The following is a 21,233-nucleotide window of genomic DNA, read 5'->3' on the forward strand; positions in this document are numbered from 1 at the left end:
AGAGCATACTGACAGGTTTCTGTTTTGTTTTGTTTTGTTTTTAACCAATTCTCCACAAAGTAAGGAGAAAAGAACATGTTAGCCTCTCTTGCTGGGTAATTTATTTACTAATAATGGCTAACTAAACATGACCCGTTTCAGTGATATTAAACAGAAGAATGGTCTGCTTTGTTTTTCATAATAAATTTACCAGTTATAATTATGAATAGGTTGACGAAAATTGCATTTCATTGACAAAACACAGAAGTGGCTAATTTCCTACTCCCACAACGGAGGTGGAGAGAGAATCATTTTAGATGGAGTCGGGAAAAACTGCCAAGTTTCCACTGGGAAAATGTTGTGCTTCTGCGCACTATCTCCCTATCTGTGGATACGTGTCCATCACGCTTCCAGCTCCCACCCTGCACAAGGTCTAGTCCTCAAACTGCTTGGCACTATGTGAATATTTCCCCAAGAGCCACCCAAAACCCTTGGATTTACTTGGTGCTTATCCTTGAAGGTTAGTGTGAATCATTAACCAGAATGCAATGGAGCAGGAGGTCACAAGTCATATAGGCTCCACTGCTTGCACAGAGCCAGTTTTTGCAAACCTAATTTTGAAGGTTTTAATGTAGGTGTAATTGAGAAGATAAATTGAACACATATGCATATCCTAATAAAGGTATTCTTTGGAGTCAGCAAATAGTCACATCATACTAAGCATCAATGATCCTATTATAGTATAATAAAAGGGAAAGGTCTTATAATAGAAGATTATTTATAGGCTATTAGTTATTAGTGTAATTTTAAAAATATAAGTAGTAACAATTAGCAGAATTGATAGTATTGGAGATGCAGCTGTTTCCACTCACTGGTACTAATGATATTAACAATAATTCTAATAGCAATGTCATTTGAAAGCTAAACCTTTTCCAAGTTCTTTATCCTTACGGGTGTTTTTATCAGATCGCTGCTGCATAATTTTATAAAAACGATTTCCTAATATTCATAAAAGTTCCTGACATCATACACTAAAATTTGAAATTTATTCATAGATTAGAATAAAGTTGTAATTGTGGCCCAGTACCCTTTCTCCAAGCAGAAATAGTGGTCAGAAAGTCAAATATATTTAAGAAGTAGACTCGCTAAGACTTGGTGTCTTAGGTCAGGTTCCCTAGAAGCAAAGCCTTAGAGAGGGACTTGGATGCAGGTGGTTTACTGAGAGATAAACCTATAAGGAAGGGAGAGAAGCAGGATAGGGACGTGGGAAGTGCCAGGCACAATGTGGATCAGATGGTATGCCTGGCTCGATGCGGGTGGATGGGTAAATTGGACCACACAGGATAGCCGTGAGCCCTTATAGCCAATACTCACAGCAGTTTGGGGGTTGATGTGGTGGCCAGGAACAGGGACCTGCTTGGAGCACTAACAGCACTAAGTATACTTGGTGATGGAGAGGGAGGGGAATGGGGATTGGGGAGAGGGGAACAAGGACGGCTCCCAGATTTGTGACATGAACAAGTGAATTGATTCTTGTATATAACAACAACACTCCCCTCATAATACCAAAAATCCAAGATTGCAGAAGAAATAGGAAAAGATTCTCATTGTACAAATAAATAAATTTTCCTTTAGCTTTTACTTTCTAGATGAAAAATGCCAACTTTTTGGCATATTTGCATAGGATTTTCTACTAGGGATATGTAAACTTTTTTAAAAAAGTGGTTTTTTTTAGAACTTTTCCATTTACTCTGCTGTGTGTTGAAAATGAACCCAAGCTTTGTGTTAAAAAATGAACCCAGTTTGGGTTGTTAGAGTTATTAGTACTCTAATAATTGAAGATTCAGTCCTGATATTACAATATTATGGTAACTTTTAATGAAAAAGTATTATGCATTGCTCTTATGCATTCACCCTTTAGTCCAGAGGTCAGTAATCTATGGCTTGTGAGCCAAATCCAGCCTGCAACCTGTTCTTGTATGACCTGAGAGCTAAGAATTTTTACATTTTTAAAGGGTTGCTTTAAAAAGAATTTAGCAGACTATATGACACACAAAGCCAAAAGTATTTACTATTTTTAGCCCTTTTACAGAAAAGTTTGCTGACCCCTGCTTCAGTCCATTATGACCTCAAACTTTCTTTCAGAAGTGTGCTGACCAATCCGTATTTTGAGATAAAATCTGACATTCAAAAACTTCAAACTAGCAAGTGATTTATGGAACCAGAAAATGATTTGTTTTATAAAAGGATTCATCGCAGAATTTATACAAATAAATTCTAGTTCATCTGAACAGTTGTTTTTAATGGAATTCTTCAACAAATTCAGAAGCATTCGTTTTAAGTCAAATAAATCTGCATAATTTCTCTGTTTCATAACAATATTACTACCCATTTTGTGATTATTGTAAAGAAACTGAAAATACAAATAGATACAAAGGTAAAAAGTCACCTGCAATATTACCATCCATCTTTAGCCACTGTTAACATGTGGTACATCTTTTCCTAGGCATATAAACATTTAATTTTTTTAAAATGTGGATAATGTATGTATGATAGTATATCCTCTTTTAGTCATTTAATATTATGATTTTCAAAAGCATCGTATTTGACTGCATTTATTCCACAGAATGAATATGTCACAATTTATTTAAATATCTTACCATTTTTTGACATTTAGGTTGAAACTAATTTTTCACTCTTGTAAATGCCACAATGAGCATCTTTATGCATAAATATAGATCCTCATTTCTGTGTCCTTAGGCTAGATTTTTAAAAGAGTAACTATTGTCTCCTCCCCCCAGTTTGTTCCTTGTCTCTTACAAACTCATCTTTCTTCTAGATCTATCAACCCTGGAGTTCCTCGGGGTTAGAAATGTGACCTACCTCTTCCCACTCTCTCTGTCGGCAGACATGTCACCTATACCCAAGCTTTCGCATACAATCTCCCATATTTACATCTCTAGCCCCAGATCTCTCTGCTAAGCTCCAGACACACATATCCAGATACCTACTTAGCATGTTCACTTGTAGGTCTTATACCATCTCAAATAGAAAATGTCCAAAAATGATTCAATATCTTCCCTTCTTTTGCTTGCTACCAAACCCCCTCCTTGTTGCCCATTTCAGTGAAGAGATACCACCTTTCCACTAAATTGCTTATGATACAGCTGGAAACCATCAGTGACGTCTCTCTCTATTCCGTCACCAGGTCTTGTTAATTCTCCCATCTAAATATATCTTTAATATTTCTATTTCTCTCCATCTCCCCACCCTCACCTAAACCACATTTATCTCCTCCCTGGACTCCTGTATTCGCTTCCTAATTGGTCTCTCTGCATCCACTCTTGTCCTTCTCGGTCCTTCTATCCTCTGGTAGTTCTCTACCGAGGAGAACATTTCTAAAAATGTCAATCTACCTTTACAATCCTTAAGCGGTTGTTAGGATAAAGATCTTAATGGCAACCCCTTCTCTTGCCACTCTCCCCCTTACTCTCTTGTTCCAACCTAGTGGTTTTCTTTCAGCTACTCACGTAAGCCAGGCTTCTATCAGCCTCAAACCCTTTGTTTAAGGTGTTTCTTCTGCCTTTAACACCCTCCCTCTTCTTCAGCTGACCAACCCTTTTTCTGATGCAACCTCCAATATACACACTACCTACGTGCTTTCTCAGCATCGTATGAGTCTACTCTGGGTACTTATGACAAATTGTAATCTAAATTGTTGGGTATCTTTTTTCTGCTGTAATGTCTGTTTCTCTACTAGAGTGAACTTTCATTTTGGGCAAATGGTGTCGGTCTCTTTCACCACAGTATCTCTCAGGGCCACCCATGTAGTAAGTGCTCCATAAATACTTGTTGCAGGTTATGGGGTATAAACTTTGCAAAGACATTTAAAACATTTTATCAAGGGTGCGTGGGTGGCTCAGTTGATTAAGTGTCCGACTTCAGCTCAGGTCATGATCTCACCATTCATGAATTCGAAGTCAGACGCTCAACTGACTGAGCCATCCAGGCACCCCCGATCACACTCATTCTGACATTGTATATTGTTTTAAATAGTTTAAAAATATTTTATAGGCAATATGTAACCTCATTATTATTGAAATTGCATCTTTTTGATTACTAGTGAAGTTGAACAGTTTTCACGTTCCCCCATGCCTTGAGTGATCATTTGATTTATCATGTAAACTGGGACGCTTTTGAGAGTGAAGAAAGGTGCTGTTCATAATTATGCCAGGACAAGATGCCAGGATAAAAGCAGGACCATCCTATACAAGCCAAGATGGATAGTTTCCCTAACTCTTTCATTTTCATGTAGTCTTAGAACTCTGGGCATCTAAAGCTGAGAGCAGAGGTCCAAGTGATGATCCAGGGGTAAACTGAAGATAAAAATGCTTTTTGTTCTTCATTTTCATATGGATGCCGTGTGCTGTGCTGTCCAGTAGCTCAGTGACTTGCTCCAGAACTCCCTGTCACCAATGCTGCCTACTTCGCTCATTTACCTCACCTGCCTAACCTTTGGAGACTTCCAACAATTTCATACCACTCTCCTTTCATGATAAGACCATTGGCCCAAAGAGCTGCAGGAACTGTCTTGCCCATAAATGCAGAGCTACTCAGAGGCAGAGCCAAGGCTTTTGGAAGAGTTCCCTCCTGTTCCACCAAGCTGCCTCCTCCTTCACGTTCAGATACATTCCTCCTGCTTGGATTGCACTGACAATGCCAGTAGTTATTTTCTGATTTGATAACACTTCCAAAGTTATATAGAGAAGTGACCAGAACAGAGTTTTCACTTCTTAGTGCATCCTGTGAGGATGTTCCTCTTTGACAGCATAACACATCAAAGCACAAGGCACACAATTTCTGGGGCAATTCATCTTGTACTGGGGTCATGTGCACGTGGTTTCAGTGCCTATGACTTGTAACGCTTCCCTGAGCTAATGCAATGAGTCTACAAACTTTCGTAGCTTTTCCTAAATGTCCTCTTATGTAATATATGCCCTTCAGTGAAGCTCAAAAAATAAATTCAGAGTTGCTTACAGATTTGCATTTTCAAGAATTGCTAGGAACTTAAGGAAGGTAGAATATGATGACAAAGAATTTCTGGAAAAAGAAAGATGAGGAGTGTTTAAATAAGTTGAATTTTTGTCAATGCCATCTGATCTGAGGTATGACTTTATTAGGAAAAGAACAGCAGCCTTCCTCTTCCAATCTCCTCAACAGAAAACAAATTTCCTTCTAATGAGATTCCCAATAGAGCCTCTGATTACTGTTGTGCAAATTGTGCACTGCACAATCCTAGGGGGTGCCATTTACCCCACCACCTAGGCAAAGGTGCCAAACGGTCCCTCTTGGCAGGCACCTGTGGTACAGATCACAATCCTCCTGGCACCAGACAGGGTACAATCTGTGCGGCCATATGTTGAGGTCCTGACTGACACTCTCTGTGTGACTTTTCCTTGATAAAGAAAGACACTATCAGTGTCAGTTAGAGTTGCCTTATTCACCAATACCTGTAGACTTTTTAGAGTAATCTTCATTTCATACATTCACCTAGTTTTTGTAAGCACTTTGGTATATGTCAACCCAAGTGTCCTGGTTTCAGGTTTAGGAAATAGGTCATTGGAGCTATCTTTTAAGGGCTGAGGTTGTCTAAATTTTGCCATTTCATTTTTATTGAGGAAAATGCAGGAAATAAGTGCAATCTCATGGTTTTCTAGAGAACCTAAACATTTAAGATGTTAATGTTTTTTAAAGGGATGTTTTTCATTAAAATTTAGCTATGTAGGGGTTCCTGGGTGGCTCGGTCGGTTAAGCATCTGAACCTTGGTTTCTGCTCAGGTCATGATCTCACGGTTTATGAGTACCAGCCCCACAGCAGGCTCTGCGCTGACAGTGGGGAGCCTGCTAGGGATACTCTCTTACTCCCTCTCTCTCTGCATCTTCCCTGCTCATGTTGTCTCTCTCTCTCTCTCTCAAAATAAATAAATAAACTTAAAAAATATATAGCTCTGTAAATGAAAGAAAGAAAAAAAATTAGGTGTATATAGGATCCATCTCCAAAATATCTGTACATACAGAGTAAAAGTTAAAAATCAACCATTGGCTCTCCAGAAATAAAGGAGAAATGCCACGCATTCAACCTGCCCAACGGAGAGAGACCTTGGTTTTAATTTTTTTTTTTTCAACGTTTATTTATTTTTGGGACAGAGAGAGACAGAGCATGAACGGGGGAGGGGCAGAGAGAGAGGGAGACACAGAATCGGAAACAGAGACCTTGGTTTTAAATTAATAGAGTAACCAACTTTGTATCTCCCAACAGAGAAGGTGATGAAACCATTTAGAGACAGTTTTATACCATATTTCCCACAGTGTCTAGGATGAAATCCAAAGGGTCTTTAAGCTGGAAGAAGCCTTTTAGTTCATTCACTTACTCATAATTCTATTTGCGTAACATCATGACCATGCAGTCTAGCCCCCTTCATGAGGAAACTGAGGTCACAAAGTTGGTTAGAGACAGGGCTGGAAACTAAGCCCAGATGTTCTATATCTAGGACACTTGGCCCCACAGTGCTGCTACATATTACCATGTAGTTAAATTCAGGTGATGAAATAGGAGAGCATCTGTATACTGCATGTGACTTGCATATAATTCATGCAATAAAGATGAAATACAAACCTCTTTGCCAGCCATTTCTTTATTACTCTAAATGCCACAACTTAGAGAAAGAAGGTTCAGCATTAGGGGCAATAATTTCAGAATTAGTTTGGGACTTTTGCAAATAAACCTTTTTCCCAGCTATCTATACTCCTTACAATTTAAATATTTCAGTCACGCCTTTTCTCAAATGTTGCCTTTACAGATTAACATCCTATAAATAGCACTGACCTCCTAGGAACATGCTGTCATCCCTACCCTTGGAGTATTATTCCAGTTTTCCGTTCATGACAAAAATGAAAATCCCAATCTCATGGTGGCTACCTTCTGAAAGGATTTGCTTTGCGGGGAAATTAAAAGCATGTAGTTCATACAATTGGAAATTTCATTTTCCAGGGTGTCTGTACTCTTCTTTTACACAATTAAGTCTCCCAACGTGCCGAATAGCGCTGAACTTGTTGACAGTTGAGGAGGTGGAGCACATGTGTGCATCAGGGAACAGCTGCTCTTGCCAGCTGCCTTCTCCTCTGCATAGACAGAAATACTGCCCAAGGAGCCCCTGCAGGGCAGGAGACTCAGAACTCCTTTGAACTTGCTGCAAGGAGCTCTTTCTGACATATTGCTCTGTGAATTTATCCATATGCATGCAGACCAAAGGGTAGTGAGCCTTTCACTGAGTGACTAGCAGCCAAGATTTTGGAGCCAAGCTACCTGGGCCCAAATCTTGGCTATGCCACCTAGTTTTCCAGCTCTTTGACATTAGGTCGTGTTACTTAATCTAACTATTTTCAGCAATCTCACCTGTACATGGGGATACTAGTTTCTTCATAGAGTTTTTGAGAATTAAATGTTATTATTAATAATCCCAGCATCCAATATGTATTTTTAATGTTTTTATTTTTGAGCGAGAGAGCACAAGCAGGGGAGGTGTGGGGTGGTGGGGGGGCCAGAGGATCCGAAGTGGGCTCTGCACTGACAGCAGAGAGCCCCATGCGGGGTTAGAACTCCAGAACCATGAGATCATGACCTAAGCTCAAGTTGGACTCATAACCACTTAACCGTCTGAGCCACCCCAGTGCCCCTGCAGCAACAAATATTGATGAAGCTTCTATTCCATTCCAGTTATCATGAACAAAACAGAGAAATAGCTCCTCCCTTAGAGTATTTACTCCCTTAGAGTATTTACTCCTCTAGAGTATGTTTTCCCAGTAGGAGCACTGATTCATTTAAGGGTTATAAAGTCAATGGTGAAGTGTGAGCAAATTTTCTTCTAAATGAATTAGGATAGGATTTACAAATAAGGGTTTTATGAAACTTTTAAATATTTTTATACATATGTGTGGCCTGGGTCTTGGCAGAAAATGGTTTTCTTGAGTCTAGTAGAGAAGACATGCAATTAAACAGCAACGTAGATGCAGCATTTATGATGAGTGCAATAAATATCTCTGGAGCATGGGAAAGTTACCTGCTTCCTTTTAGGCGGGCGGTACAGAGAATCAGGAGCCTTCCCGGAGGAAGTGACATTTAAGCCTAGACATAAAGGATAAGTAGAAATTTGCCAAAAGAAATGGGGGGAGGTTGGGCAGGAAGCAGTTCCTTTAAGGGCATTGAGGAGCCAAGGGGACTTTAAAGGAGCTGGGAGAGACCCGCATTGCAGAGAGGCACTCTGGCTGCATGCAGAGAATGGGCATAGGTAGTAGGGAGACTGTTTAGTAATTTCAGGACAGTGGTCCATACTGGGGTGATTGATGGGTGAAGGTGCTGGTTTGCGATGACACCCACTTGACTCACATCTCTGATGTCTAATTTACAAAGGTTGCAGGGGACAAAATCTAAGTCTGTAAGCCACAAGCTCCTAACCTGAGGACACGGTCCTATAAACAGGAAGACAGGACCTTTCAATCACTTTCCAAATCATCTCTCCATCCTGCTGGACATATCTGTAGACTGTCGCCGGCCTAGGAATTGGCAGGGCTTTCTGTTCCAAAATGGGACAGTTCTTGGCAGGAGATGGAAGGCTGGAAACAGAATGGAAACTGGGCTAGCCAGGCACCTTGCATGAAGAGAAAAGAAAAAAACGAAACCTGGTACTTTCCCATCTGATCCAGAATATCTGGTCAGAAAATTATTTAAAAGGACAGATAATTCAGAGATATTTGGCTTTGAAATGCCATGCGTTTTTGGCAGTGGATTTACCTTGCCAAATGTTTTTTTTTTTTTCTAAGGCCTTATTTTGCATTCCCTGAACACAGACCATCTGGGCAGCAGGGGAGATGAGTAGGAGCCCAGGAGGGAATCTGGGTGAGGGGCTGAGGAGGTCCTAATGTTTAAAAATTGGGACTGAGACCACAACTTTTTATCACTCCAGTTGATGAATACTTATCTGTCTACCTGTGTTCTGCCCCAGAGCAGTGAGCTTTTCCTGACCTAACCCTTGCCAATTCACATGGTGATTTGAAAAGCAGCTATCTAGTTCCCAGCACCCGGTGTTTCCTACCCACATCTCTGAACACTTTTAGGGCCACATCCATCCTACAGGGCAGGGGGTGGGGGACGGGCAGCCAGCTGACCCAGGGCTTCACAGCAACCTCAAAATCAAACCATATTTGGAGCGCAAGGCAGGCTGTTTACAGATGTTACCATAAAAGACATTTGAAATTATAATCAGTCCTGTTTTACAGAAGAGCTGTAAAGGGGCCAGACCAGAGGCTCCTTTTCCTGTATTCATTAAGATTGCTGCTTCCAGGCAAGTTAAAAGATTAGTTTATCTTCCCTGGCTCAGGCCTACCTAGGACTGACTGGAAAGAGTCACACTTCAAAAAAAAAAAAAAAAAAAAAAAATCAAAAAAAAGAGTAACACTTCACTGAAATCACTTAAACAAAGGGTCTCTGCACCAAGTCCCAACTAGGACCTAGAAGAAAAGTCAGGATGGCAGCCACTCCCTACTCAAGAATTCCAAGCATTCCCCTGGTCCTCCCTCTGGAGGGTGCAAAGCCAGGGTAGTGGCCTGGTCCAAGCTAGAATTCACTGGGAATAATTAGTAACAGCCCAAATCTGGAAGCTCAGGGAAACTGGTTTTCCCCCAATCCATTGTAAAATTAAGTGCTAGGGTTGTTTCGGTTTTTTTTCTTTTTGAATTTTTTCAGATTTACTGAGGTATAATTGACACATAAAATTGTTAAATATTTAAAATGCATGCTATGGTTATTTGACACAAGCATACAGTGTGTAAGGATCCCCTAGTTAACACATCCGTCACCTCACATGTGTGTTTGTGAACATTTAAGAGGGCATTTCCTTGTTTCCCGGTTCTTACAAGTCAGCACTGGTTGGTTCACAGGAAATTTCTAACCCTGAAAAGGTGCTCTATGACCCATCTATGCTTTCCAAGTGATGGTATCTTCATTCCAAGGAAACTTGTCCCTAATGAGATGAGCTGCCAAATTCAGGGAACCAGTGTGCATTCCGAAAAACCCAGCATAGGTTTCTTTGACTCGGTTTCCAGAAAAATTTAAGGACGCAGAGTCAGTGCAAGTGCCAGGAGCAGGTCACCTGATATCCACGTCTTCCCTTCCTTTAATGTCTCCTTGATTGGAGGCGGCCAAAAGGGACTTTAGAGGTTCGCCTAAACCTTTAGAACAGATTCTTCACCAACGTTCCAGGTATCAGTCCCATCTTCCACTTAGCTCTCCATTCCCCAGACACACACCTCTCTGAGGTCATCCTCAGCGTGCGGCCGGTAGCGGGAAGGAAGCGTGAGCTAAAGCAACAGGTTCCGCCCACAGCCTGAACTTGGAATGGGCGCGGGCAAGGCGACTCGAGCAGGGCGGTGGAGGGAGAGGAAGTGGCCGAGGAAGGTGGAAGGGAAATGATGGTGCATGACCACCCAGCACACGTCACTTCGGGCTCCCACGAGGGCTAGTGTCTGTGCGCGTGTGGGAGGAGGGAGGTCCTTCACCGGATCACTCGGGGACTTCCGCGTGGGTTAGCATGCGCCGCGACCGCGCTTTGGGGTACCGGGAGGCTAAGGCAGAATAACGAGCCCCGAAAAGAGGGCTTGAAACGCGCCCAGAAAATCTTTGTGTGTGTGTCTGTGGGTTAACACCCGCTACCCTCCCCAGGGTGCCGCCCCTGTTAATTGGCCAGGTCTGCATCCCTGACGCCCCGAGCCCCTTTCCCTCGGCCTTTTCCCGACCTCTCTGAACCCAAGCCCGCCCGTCTCCCGCCTGAGACTGCAGCCGCAAAAACCGGGAGAACGGACTGCGCCGCGCCCGGCAGCCTCTGGGCATGCTCGGTGGCGGGACCGGCTCCGCCGCCGGGAGGGCGCGTCCTCCCTCCCCCAGGGCGGCGGCGGCGGCGGCGGCGCCTGCAGCTACCGCCGCCGCGCCCGGCCCCGCACACCTTTTGGGGTGGGGAGAGCCACCCTCTCCTGCGAAAGCTGAGAGCGCCCCCCACCCCCACCCCGAGCCTTCCGGCGGGCCGAGGAGGGGCGGGTCAGGGAGGCGCGGAGGCGGGAGTGAGACCTCCGAGCTGCCTGCGGTTCCTTAGAAAGTAAAGCTCAGCTGGCGAACCGAGCCGGCTCCCAGCCGCCGGCGGGGGCGGGGCGAGGCGGGGCCGAGTGGGGGGTGGTCTCGGCACCCGGAACGAGGTGCGAATTCAGTAGCCGCCCACCTTCTTCTCGGTCCCGCCCCCAGGGAATTATAATTCTCTGGGAAAGTGTCTGGTTCTCGGAGAATCCTTGGGGCGGGGTGCAGGGGTGCTCCCGGCGTAAAATGGTTACAACAAAGTCCATGCGCGCCCCGGGGCCCCTCTTATGGAAAGTGTGAGCGCTGGTGGCTGGGCACCCCCTTTGCTAATCTGAGGGTTAGTTACTGGGAGGAAGTATGGTTGGGGGGGGGGGGCGGTGGGCGAAGGGAAGCCTCAAGCTGGTGCCGGCTCCGTCCCCAGGCCTCCTTCGGGGGTGCACCTCCGACCAGGCAGACGCGGGGCACTGGGCCGGGGTGCTCGCGGCGGGTGGCGGGGGGCCGGAGCAGGCTCGGCCCGGCAGCTCACTTTCTGCCTCCTCCCCTCTAGGATTACCGAGAGGATGGGATGGATCTAGGCAGTGACGCCGGCGGCAGCAGCAGCAGCAGCAGCCGCACCAGTTCGCAGTCCAACTCCACCAAAGTGACCCCTTGCTCCGAGTGCAAATCCTCGTCGTCGCCGGGGGGCAGTCTGGACTTGGTGTCTGCCCTGGAGGACTATGAGGAGCCCTTCCCGGTCTACCAGAAGAAGGTGATTGATGAGTGGGCGCCGGAGGAGGACGGGGAGGAGGAGGAAGAGGAGGACGAGCGCGACGAGCGGGGGTACCGGGATGACCGCTGTCCGGCCCGGGAGCCGGGGGACGTGAGCGCCAGGACCCGCAGCGGCGGCGGCGGGGGCAAGGGCGCCACCACTGCCATGCCGCCCCCCGTGCCCAACGGCAACCTCCACCCGCACGACCCCCAGGACCTCAGGCACAATGGCAACGTGGTGGTGTTGGCCGGCCGGCCCAGCGGTTCTCGGGGCCCCCGCCGGGCGGTCCAGAAGCCCCAGCCCGCGCGGGGCCGACGCGGCGGCCGGGGTCCGGCAACTGGGGTCCTCTGCCTTCAGCCCACGGACGGCGGGACGTGTGTCCCGGAGGAGCCCCCGGTGCCCCCTATGGACTGGGAGGCACTGGAGAAGCATCTGGCTGGACTGCAGTTCCGGGAGCAGGAGGTGCGGAACCAGGGACAAACCAGGACCAACTCCACCTCCGTAAGTTGGCCGGGGGTGCGTGCCCACGCGCGCACACACGCGTACACACCGCGCGCACAGCCCGCACGCGTCCGCCTGGCTCTCCCACCCGCCTGCAGCCCCATTCATCCTTCCGCGAGGGTGGGGGCCGGGCTTGAGAGCCTGCCTTCTGCTACCCTGGGGTACGGTTGCTCAGTCTGTGAGCTGTCTGGGTTTGCAGGATGGGCGGAGAGGAGGGAGGGGCAGCCAGAGGGCAGCGGAAAGTCGAGTTAGTGGAACCGGCGACTCATTTTAATGGAATTACTTATGGAGACGAGATCGTGAGTCACTTGCCTGAAAATAAATCCGGGGAAATTTTGGCACCGAAGCCAGTGCCCTGCGGGTGATATTTCAAGTGGTAATAGTTGTGGCTTTGTCGACCGTGGTGGGTCTCCCTTCGTTACCACTAACGTTTCGCCCATGTATAGTCTGTCTCTGTGCACACGCTCACATTCGCCTGCCCACACCTCCGGTATGGCAGCAGGGTTTGTTCCGTCTCGCGTTTAAGCAGATGCTCCTGAATTTGAATGGGTGACCGCCCTGCCCTGAGACTTTGTTCCTTTCTGAAACCCGACCTGTTGTTGACTTGGGGAATGGGGGACATTGACCTGCTAGGGTGAGAGAGTGGTTTTTGCCTCTGTCGCCTCAGCCTCTCTGGTGAAGCCCTCCTTGTTTTGAGAAGGAGCCACTTGCAGTTCCTCTCCGGAGGCCACACTGCCTCAGTTCAGGAAATCCAGAGAGGGAGGGGTGCTGAAGTGGAACAGAGACAGGGAGAGAAGGAGGGCTGCATCTATAATAAGAAGCTCGGGCAGGTTTGCACTTGTCTCAACATCTTTTTTGCCCCTGAGAGGAGAGCAAATCAATGACTGAAAAGCGTCAGGAATGTAGCTCCGCTGTTTATCACTGTTTTGAGATAAAGCAACAGTTGTAATTTGAAACCGTTAATGATGTCCCTAAATGGGGCTGAAGGGCACACGGTTTCAATAAGCCGCTTTCTGTGTGTGGCAGCTGTGTGGCAGTGTGGGAAAATGCTGGCTTGCAGGTGTAATTTTTCTGCTCCAGGGCCCTGGGGCTACTGGAAATTGGGTGCATGCACTTCTGACTTCAGGGGTGAGGACACTAACCACGTTTCACAGAGAAATTGGCATGGTTTCTATCAGAGAGAGCCCTTGGCTGACAGAGCCCACTGGTTAGTGTCCCTTGAGAAACTACCTATTAAATTAACACACTCATTTTAATCCCAGCTGTTTACCATGGCCACTAGCAGACGTGGAATCTTTCCATTACAGCCAATTCTATGTATTCTACCTTGCAATGGAAAACATCCTTTTCCCACTTAGTGTCTGAGAAAAATACCTGATTAAGCTCCTTGGACTTAAACAATGACTTGAAGATAAACACATTTCATTTACTATTGCATGATATTAATACATTCCAGGAGAATATAATAATTTATGTATGTGCAAAGTTAGGATTTGATGATGACAACAAACCCCATTATTTAATATTTTTTGTTTAATAACTATTAAACAAAATGTTATTGAGCACCTGTGTACTATGTGCTAAATGCAAGGTCTGATTCTCTGTGCTACAGTTACACATCTGTCCATGTGAGACTTGAATTATGGTGAGGGGAGGTAGGGTACAGACTGACTCCCCTCTAAGAACTTAAAATTTAATAAATTACTTAACACCATCCCTTCCCCCAACACACACACACACACACACACACACACACACACACACACACACAGCCTATTACTATGAAGACTGTGAATCTTTCCTTCTTGGGCAATCTTTGAAACCAAAGGTGTCTCCTCACCTGTTGAACAATTTGCATTATTTGGGTTCCCTTCCCTCCACCCCAGCCCCCCTGAAAATGTCCCTTCTGGGCATTTCCTCCACAAGCTATGCAGAAAAACCTGAAACCCATTTCTTTAAAGCAAGTATGTGCACAGAAAAAAAGGGGGAGGGGAGAGCCTTTGAGGTTGTTTAATCAATTTTACCATTTTTTGGTTTGTTAATAACAAAATTAATAGCCAGTGTCGGTTTAGAATAGTGTTTTTCATACTGTAAGTTACCCATGAAATCACCTTAACATTTAAAAAAAGAAATGAAATAAAACAGTAAACTTGGTTTTAAAAACTTTTGCTTTGGTTTTATGTAAACACTGGGTCATGATGTAAAATATATTTCTTACTATGGGTCATTGTCATAAAATTCAAAAAACACTGATTTAAATGCTGTTTACTACTGCCTGGGATAAGTGGGAAAATTTATAACTATGACGACAGAAACTTGAGAATAACAAAGGAGTCATGTAGAGGAGAAAGCCTATCTGGAATAAGTTGTTCAAATCAAACATTTTGCTCCTCTTTAAAATTTTTTTTTAAGTTTATTTATGTATTTGAGAGAGGAGGGAGAGAGAATCTCAAGCAGGCTCCACACCCCCAGCACACTGCCCGATGTGGGGCTTGAACTAAGGAACCATGAGATGATGACCTGAGCCAAAACCAAGAGTCAGACGCTTAACCGACCGAGCCACCCAGGTGCCCCTTTTTGTTCCTCTTTAAAAAGCTCTATATAAATACATGTAAATGGAATTAATGCAGACTACTTGGAGGAAGGATATAAAATGAAAAAGAGGAGTAGGTTCTCCTTTACCTATGAAGAGGACCAAATGAGCTCTTCCCACCTGAGGACTTTGCCCATGGGGTTGCCTCTCCTGGGAATCAAGTGGCTTATTCTTTCCCATCATTCCAGACTACTCAGCCCTCACATCCCTGACCACCCTCCGTCCCCCGCCCCCCAAAGTAAAGTAAGGCACTCTACCCAGGCACTCCTTGTGTTTTCTTAGTGCTTATCACTACCTGACATCTTGTTGGGTTCCCCTTCATTTTTGGTCTCTTGAGAATCAAGTTGTAGTGTACAGGTCTTGCCTCTCTTTTAATCATTGTAGCCTCGTGCTTGTGATACTGCCCGGGATGCAGTAGGTTCTCAAATACTGAATGAATGAATGAATGAATGAATGGTTTATTAGACCCACACACCCAGACCTAAACCAACCCCCTCATTTTACAGTTTCAAAAATTGAGGCTCATTGAAGTAATTGATTTGCCTAAGGGCCCACTAAGTAATCTATGAAAGGTTTTCTTCTATCAGACTATGTTTTTTCTCATTTTAATGCTAAAATCATTTTGAAGCAAAAAGGAAGGAAGGAGGCTTCCACCTCCGTAGGTTTCTTAAATGACAAGTCCCCTCTTATGCTTCCCTAGTAAGTATTAAGGACAGAAATAAATTAGGAAATAACCAACATACCATTATTTATGAGTCTCTTCTCACAAACATGGTTTAGTTTTGATTTGTTTTGATGGAATAATGGCTGCAGCAAAACACTCAAAAGGAAGAACTAAGATCTCAAAAATGTGTTGACCATCAGCCTTTCCTAATCTACTGAAAATTTAGAGGCAAATTTAAAAGCCCTAGAGGCAAATTTAAACCCTAAAGCTGACCTTTCCTTCCTGTAGGATTTAAGCAGTTTATCTCTAGCTTGGTGTCAGCCAAAGAGCATGGGCTTGGATGGTGCCAAGAACTGTCTTTGGCGTCAGAGCTCTGAGGTGCCAGAGAGAGTCCCCCCAAGGAAACGATTGGTGACCTTACCTCCTGCTATCCTGCTAGACAAACTTGCATTGCCTCAGGTGGCCCAGCCTCTTCCTAGATGGCCCAACCCCCAACCTTGATGTTGGAGCCTTGAGGGCAGCGAGGTTTCTTTATTCCACCATCTTGTCTTATCCCCAGTAGCTCCCATGGGGAGGGGAGCTGTTCAACCCAACAACCAGAACTACCCCCAGAAGTGCCTCCTCCAGTTCACCAGCCCCAGCTCATCTGGCTTCTACCTGTTTCTCACAGTCCTGCCTTGGGCTTACATCACCTCAGGTGTGTGGCCCCCATCTAGGGCCACACACAGTAAAGAAGTAAAGAAAGATACTGGGGATTGGTGCTTTTGATGTCAGATTTAGAACCAGCTGTGGCAAGTTTAAGGGAGTCCTGCCCCCTTATATTAGTGTTCACCCTAAATTCTCATTTCCCTGCCTACTATGACTGCTGAACTGGCTTGGGCAATCAATCCTAGAGAAACCTGGTTTCCCTCTTTTCAGTGCAGACCCAAGCAGTCAGCTTTCTCTTTCCTCCTGCTTCTCCTGGATCTTTCTTTGTAGCCCTGTCACTCTTCTTGGGGTGGGGGTGCCCATTGCCTCAATGTACTCCTCTTCCTAAACGGAGTATAATTATACCTCTTTTTCTCAATGGTCTTTCTGTGAGGTTTTCTCTCCTCAGGGTCTGAGGTCCTCCAAGTTTAGCCTATTCTGCCTAGAAACTTATCCTCTTTGTTCTCCCTCTTGTCCCATTTTTTTGATTCTTAAAAAAAAAACTGTTGAGGTAGAATTGACATACAACCAACTGCACATATTTGAAATGTATAATCTGATGGGTTCATGTGACATGTGTCCACCTGTGAAACTATCATCAAAATCAAGATAATGAACATATCTCTTACCCCAAAAAGTATCCTCCTGCCCCTTTGTAATACTCCCATCCTGTCCTTTGGCAACCACTGGTCTTATTTCTAGCACTGCAGGTTAGTTTGCATTTTCTAAGATGAATGTAAGTAGAATCATATACTATGTACTCAGTTTTTGTCTGCTTTCTTTCACTCAACATGTAATATTTTATGATTCATCCGTATTATTATATATATCAAGAGCTCACTACTTTCTGTTGCTAGGTAGTGTTTCATTTTATGGATATACCCTATTTCCCTGTTGATGGACATTTGAGTTTTTTCTAATTTCCTTGTTATTGTTGTTGTTGTTGTTGTTGTTGTTGAATTTTGAGAGAACCTGTGTGTGAATGGGGGAGGAAAGGAGGAAGAGAAAAAAATCTTAAGCAAGCTTCACGCTCAGCACAGAGCCCAACTCAGCACTTAATCTCATGACTCTAGGATCATGACCTGAGCAGAAGAGTAGACCACTCAACTGACAAAACCACCCAGGCTCCCCGTTTCTAGTTTCTGTCTATTACTAATGAAAGTGCAGTGAACATTCATTCATAGGAACATATTCTTTCATTTCTGTTGGGTAAATACCTAGGAGTAGAATGATTGGATCATACAGTAAGCAACTTTAGAAGTTGCCTGTTTTCCAAAGAAGCTGCTTCTGTCACCATGATTATTTATGCACTCACTATAACCTTGGTTGCTCTGTTCCATCTATGTCCTTGGAGACTTACAAAACCTCTCTCTTCAGGTGACTGGGGGGATTGCTTCCATCTCTTTTACAACAATGAGAGAGTAGGAGGATCACATCTTACACCCAACCAGAATCATTACACCTATTGTTCCAAAACCCATTTTTAAATTAAAGAGTTCTACTTGTAGACCCAACATGTTTTAATTATGGTTTTATTATTTTTAGTGCCTGTGACAGGTACATTTTCTCATTTAATGAGAAGATAAGAATAATTTTAATCGGCATGTTAATTGAAAGCAAATTCTCCTGATGAAGTTTTTTCCAAAGTACTTGAAAATAATGTCTTTTTATTTGTACCATTAACTAGTAGCAAACTTTAAATTACATACGTTTCTTCCAGAATGGTAGTAATTACAGGTTGTTTTCAATGTATTATTCTGTAAGAATTATAGCTCAGGTACTCCATCTCTATCAATGACACCACTGAAAGAGCTTGAATGGCTGAGTGGTTTGTTTCTGTAGTTACTTGGGCTATGTTTAGATTATGTGAATTCCCATTTTTATGGACTGAATCAAGAGGTCTTTATTACTCCTACAAATTATTGCAAAGTTTGTAAGTGTGTAAAGTTTGTAAGTGATTTGGCAGTGCAGGGCATAGCAGTGAAAATATTCTGTGTGGTATGCAGCTATCTCTTATTCCTTGTTAGTTACAGAGCAGTACATCACATTGGTAAACCCTTTTGATTTTTTAATCATAACTAGAAATTACCAGGGCCGATTGTATTCTATGCTTCAACCTTTTACCTTGAAGTGTTTAGTGCCATCATTGCCTGTTTTTCTAATTTATGTTGATATTTGTTTAAGAGCTGTAAAAGCTGCTCTATCCATTAGCATGTATTCAAGATTTTAAAGAAATATATGGTTGGATTAAAAAAAAAACATAGGTTGCAGGGGCACCAGGGTGGCTCAGTCGGTTGAGTGTCTGACTCTTGATTTTGGCTCAGGTCATGATCTCATGGTTTATGGATTCGAGCCCTGCAGCGGGCTGTGTGATGAGCTTGGAGCCTGCTTGGGATTCTTTCTCTCGCCCTCTTTCTCTCAGCCCCTCATGCGTGTATGCTCTCTCTGACTCTTTCAAAATAAATAAACTTAAAAAAAAATTAGGTTGCAGGTAAACTACAAGTTCTGGGGCTGTGTGGGTACTTAAACTACCATCACATGGTTCATCCTGTAATGGAACAGCCTTTGAAAGTGTTGTAGGTGGACTAAAGGAAACCTTTGCCTACCAACTAGTTTGCATGTAGTGGTGCATTAAAACACCCTAAGGAAAATTTCCAGGATAGTGCGTATCTGTAAAACAGATGTAGACATTCTCATCACACATTCACTGAGCTCTTTGATCACCCTTACCACCGACATCCTGTCACCTTCCTCCATCCATGTCTGTCTCTGCCATGCTTTCAAGTCCAGATCCTGTGCCTGCCATTCCTTATTACTTCATTCAGGAAAGCCCAGTGTGAGCCCTTGGCTTCGGAGCAGGTCCACATGCTGCTGTCCACCGACCTGCCCAGCACTTGCTTCTCCAAGGTCCACTCTGATGCAGGGCCTCACCTCTTTGGGAAACTGCAGCTGATCATCTCAGCCCTGAGCAACCACTCTTCTGAACTTTTTATTCCACTTATATACCACTTTTTCATACTTAGCTTTTTAAAAAACACTTTCCAGTCTTAAGTGTTTTCATATTCATTATCACATTCCATCCTCATGACACCTGAAATTTGAACAAAGCAGTAATGATTCCTGTTTTAGAGATGATAATACTGAGGCTCAGCAAGGTTCAGGGATTTGCCTGAAGTCTCAGGCCTTATAAAACTTAGACTGACCTGTCAATTTCTGACTCTGATTCCAGGCTCTTTCAGTGACATTGTCTTATGGTCAATTATCTTTTTGTGCGTATGTCTCTTATCTACCCAAGTGCTAATAATAATAACTCCAGGTCCTTTCTTAAAAGCTTATCTAAACTCTATGACATTTGGATTTAAAAACAGAAATTTGTTTTTACTCTTAGACCTTTACCCTTGAACACATGAATGGTCTTGTTTTCTTACTTTTGAAATTCAGTCCTGAGAACTTTAACAAAAAAGGCTTTTGTAAATTCTTGTCTTAGCAGCTTTATGCTCCTTGAGCTGTTAGGTGGGACAGATCATACTTTATGCTGTCAGTGACTGGGAGATTATTTTGCATACAATTTTAGTAGAAATTCAAGTGTCAATCATGAAATTGAACATTTTTAATAGAAAAGTAATAGGATTTTAAAGATAGAAAGGACCCTAGAGGTCTTCTCATCAAACCCTCATCATTTTTAAAGGCAGAAACAGGTCTATGGAGATTAAACATCTTCACCCAACTTCATGCAACAGCCTCAGCTCAGGCCTGACCGAGTCTGGAAGTAGATTCTACTTTTTAGCGCTTGATCAAAAGTTTTTATTTTACTGTTTGTTTCTCTTTTTCTTTTTTTAAACCAACATTTTCAGGCGATCATAAAATTGCTTCCTTCTATGCAGACTTCGGTTCATCACTGTGTGTATCTCTACCAACAAAACAGTGCTTTTCCTGGGTTGACAGTATTTTCCATTACTGCTCCTTTTTCTGTCTGTCCAGCCTCCTTTCCACCACTGGGCAGCACAGTCCTTCCCTCTCTTTGGGCCAGTGGATGACTGGCACTTGAGAACTTTGCAAGGAGCCACCTGAGTTCTAGGAGGCAGAGAAGGGAGCAACTAGGGTTCAGGCTCACCCTTCTGTAGGTCACTTCTTTGTACAAAGTCCTTCCATTGACTGTCAGACCATGAGGCAGAGCCCGGGTTCAAAAAGATAGGAGAGAGAAGATCTTTATGCAGCTCACCTGCAAGTAGAAATAGACTTTTAAGTGAATAGTTGATTATAAGCCCCCACAGGAGAAGATAATAAAATCAAGAAAAATCTAGAAAGCTAAGCATTTGTGGAGTTAAGTAGCAGCCCGTGAAAGAGTCTCCATTAGGAAAGACCTCAGGCTTCGTCAGAATGTGGGTGAGAATAAGGAATAGAAAAATGGACATCAGGAAAGGGAGACATGTTTGGGTTTTTATGTTCCCTGTATGATATTTCTCAGTTTGCCATGTAAATTTGTAGAACCATGCCATCACAAATTCTTCTTGTCAGGTTCAGGACACTTGTAATAACCATTGTCCTTCACTTAACCAAGCCTCATCAAATCTGTCAGCACCCTCATTGTTTCAGCTGCTCTTGGTTTGTTTCTTTGCTTCGTTTTGGTTTTGGCTACTACTTCACTGTTGTGATGTTATTTTCCTTATATATTTGTTACATACTTAGGTCGAGCATGTTCTATCACCAATCTTTATCACTTGTCTTTCTCGGTTTTCATTCCTACACGTGCTTAAACTAATTTTATTCTCCCCACCTGACCTCTTTTTTTTAACGTTTGTGTCATTTTAGGTTATTCCCATTTTCCCCTACTTTGGTGGTATTTTCTCCAGAAGGTATATATAACTCAAAAGATGAT

General features: G+C 43.8%; 1 protein-coding gene across 5 annotated transcripts in view; it reads left to right on the forward strand.

Annotated features, from left to right (window-relative positions):
* Positions 1-21,233, forward strand: part of SCHIP1 (schwannomin interacting protein 1) — a 761,580-nt gene that overhangs the window by 625,120 nt on the left and 115,227 nt on the right. For 2 of the 5 annotated variants that reach the window (XM_040480610.1, XM_040480611.1), the window contains one exon: positions 11,709-12,410. In XM_040480610.1, the coding sequence (XP_040336544.1) occupies positions 11,709-12,410 (702 nt within the window). Of the gene's footprint in view, positions 1-11,072; positions 11,187-11,348; positions 11,499-11,708; positions 12,411-21,233 lie in introns of those variants that run through there. The other 3 variants (XM_040480613.1, XM_040480612.1, XM_040480614.1) reach the window with 3 other exon arrangements.

Source organism: Herpailurus yagouaroundi, unplaced genomic scaffold (genome assembly GCF_014898765.1).
Source record: "Herpailurus yagouaroundi ecotype Mexico unplaced genomic scaffold, PumYag 159, whole genome shotgun sequence".
Classification (NCBI taxonomy): domain Eukaryota; kingdom Metazoa; phylum Chordata; class Mammalia; order Carnivora; family Felidae; genus Herpailurus; species Herpailurus yagouaroundi.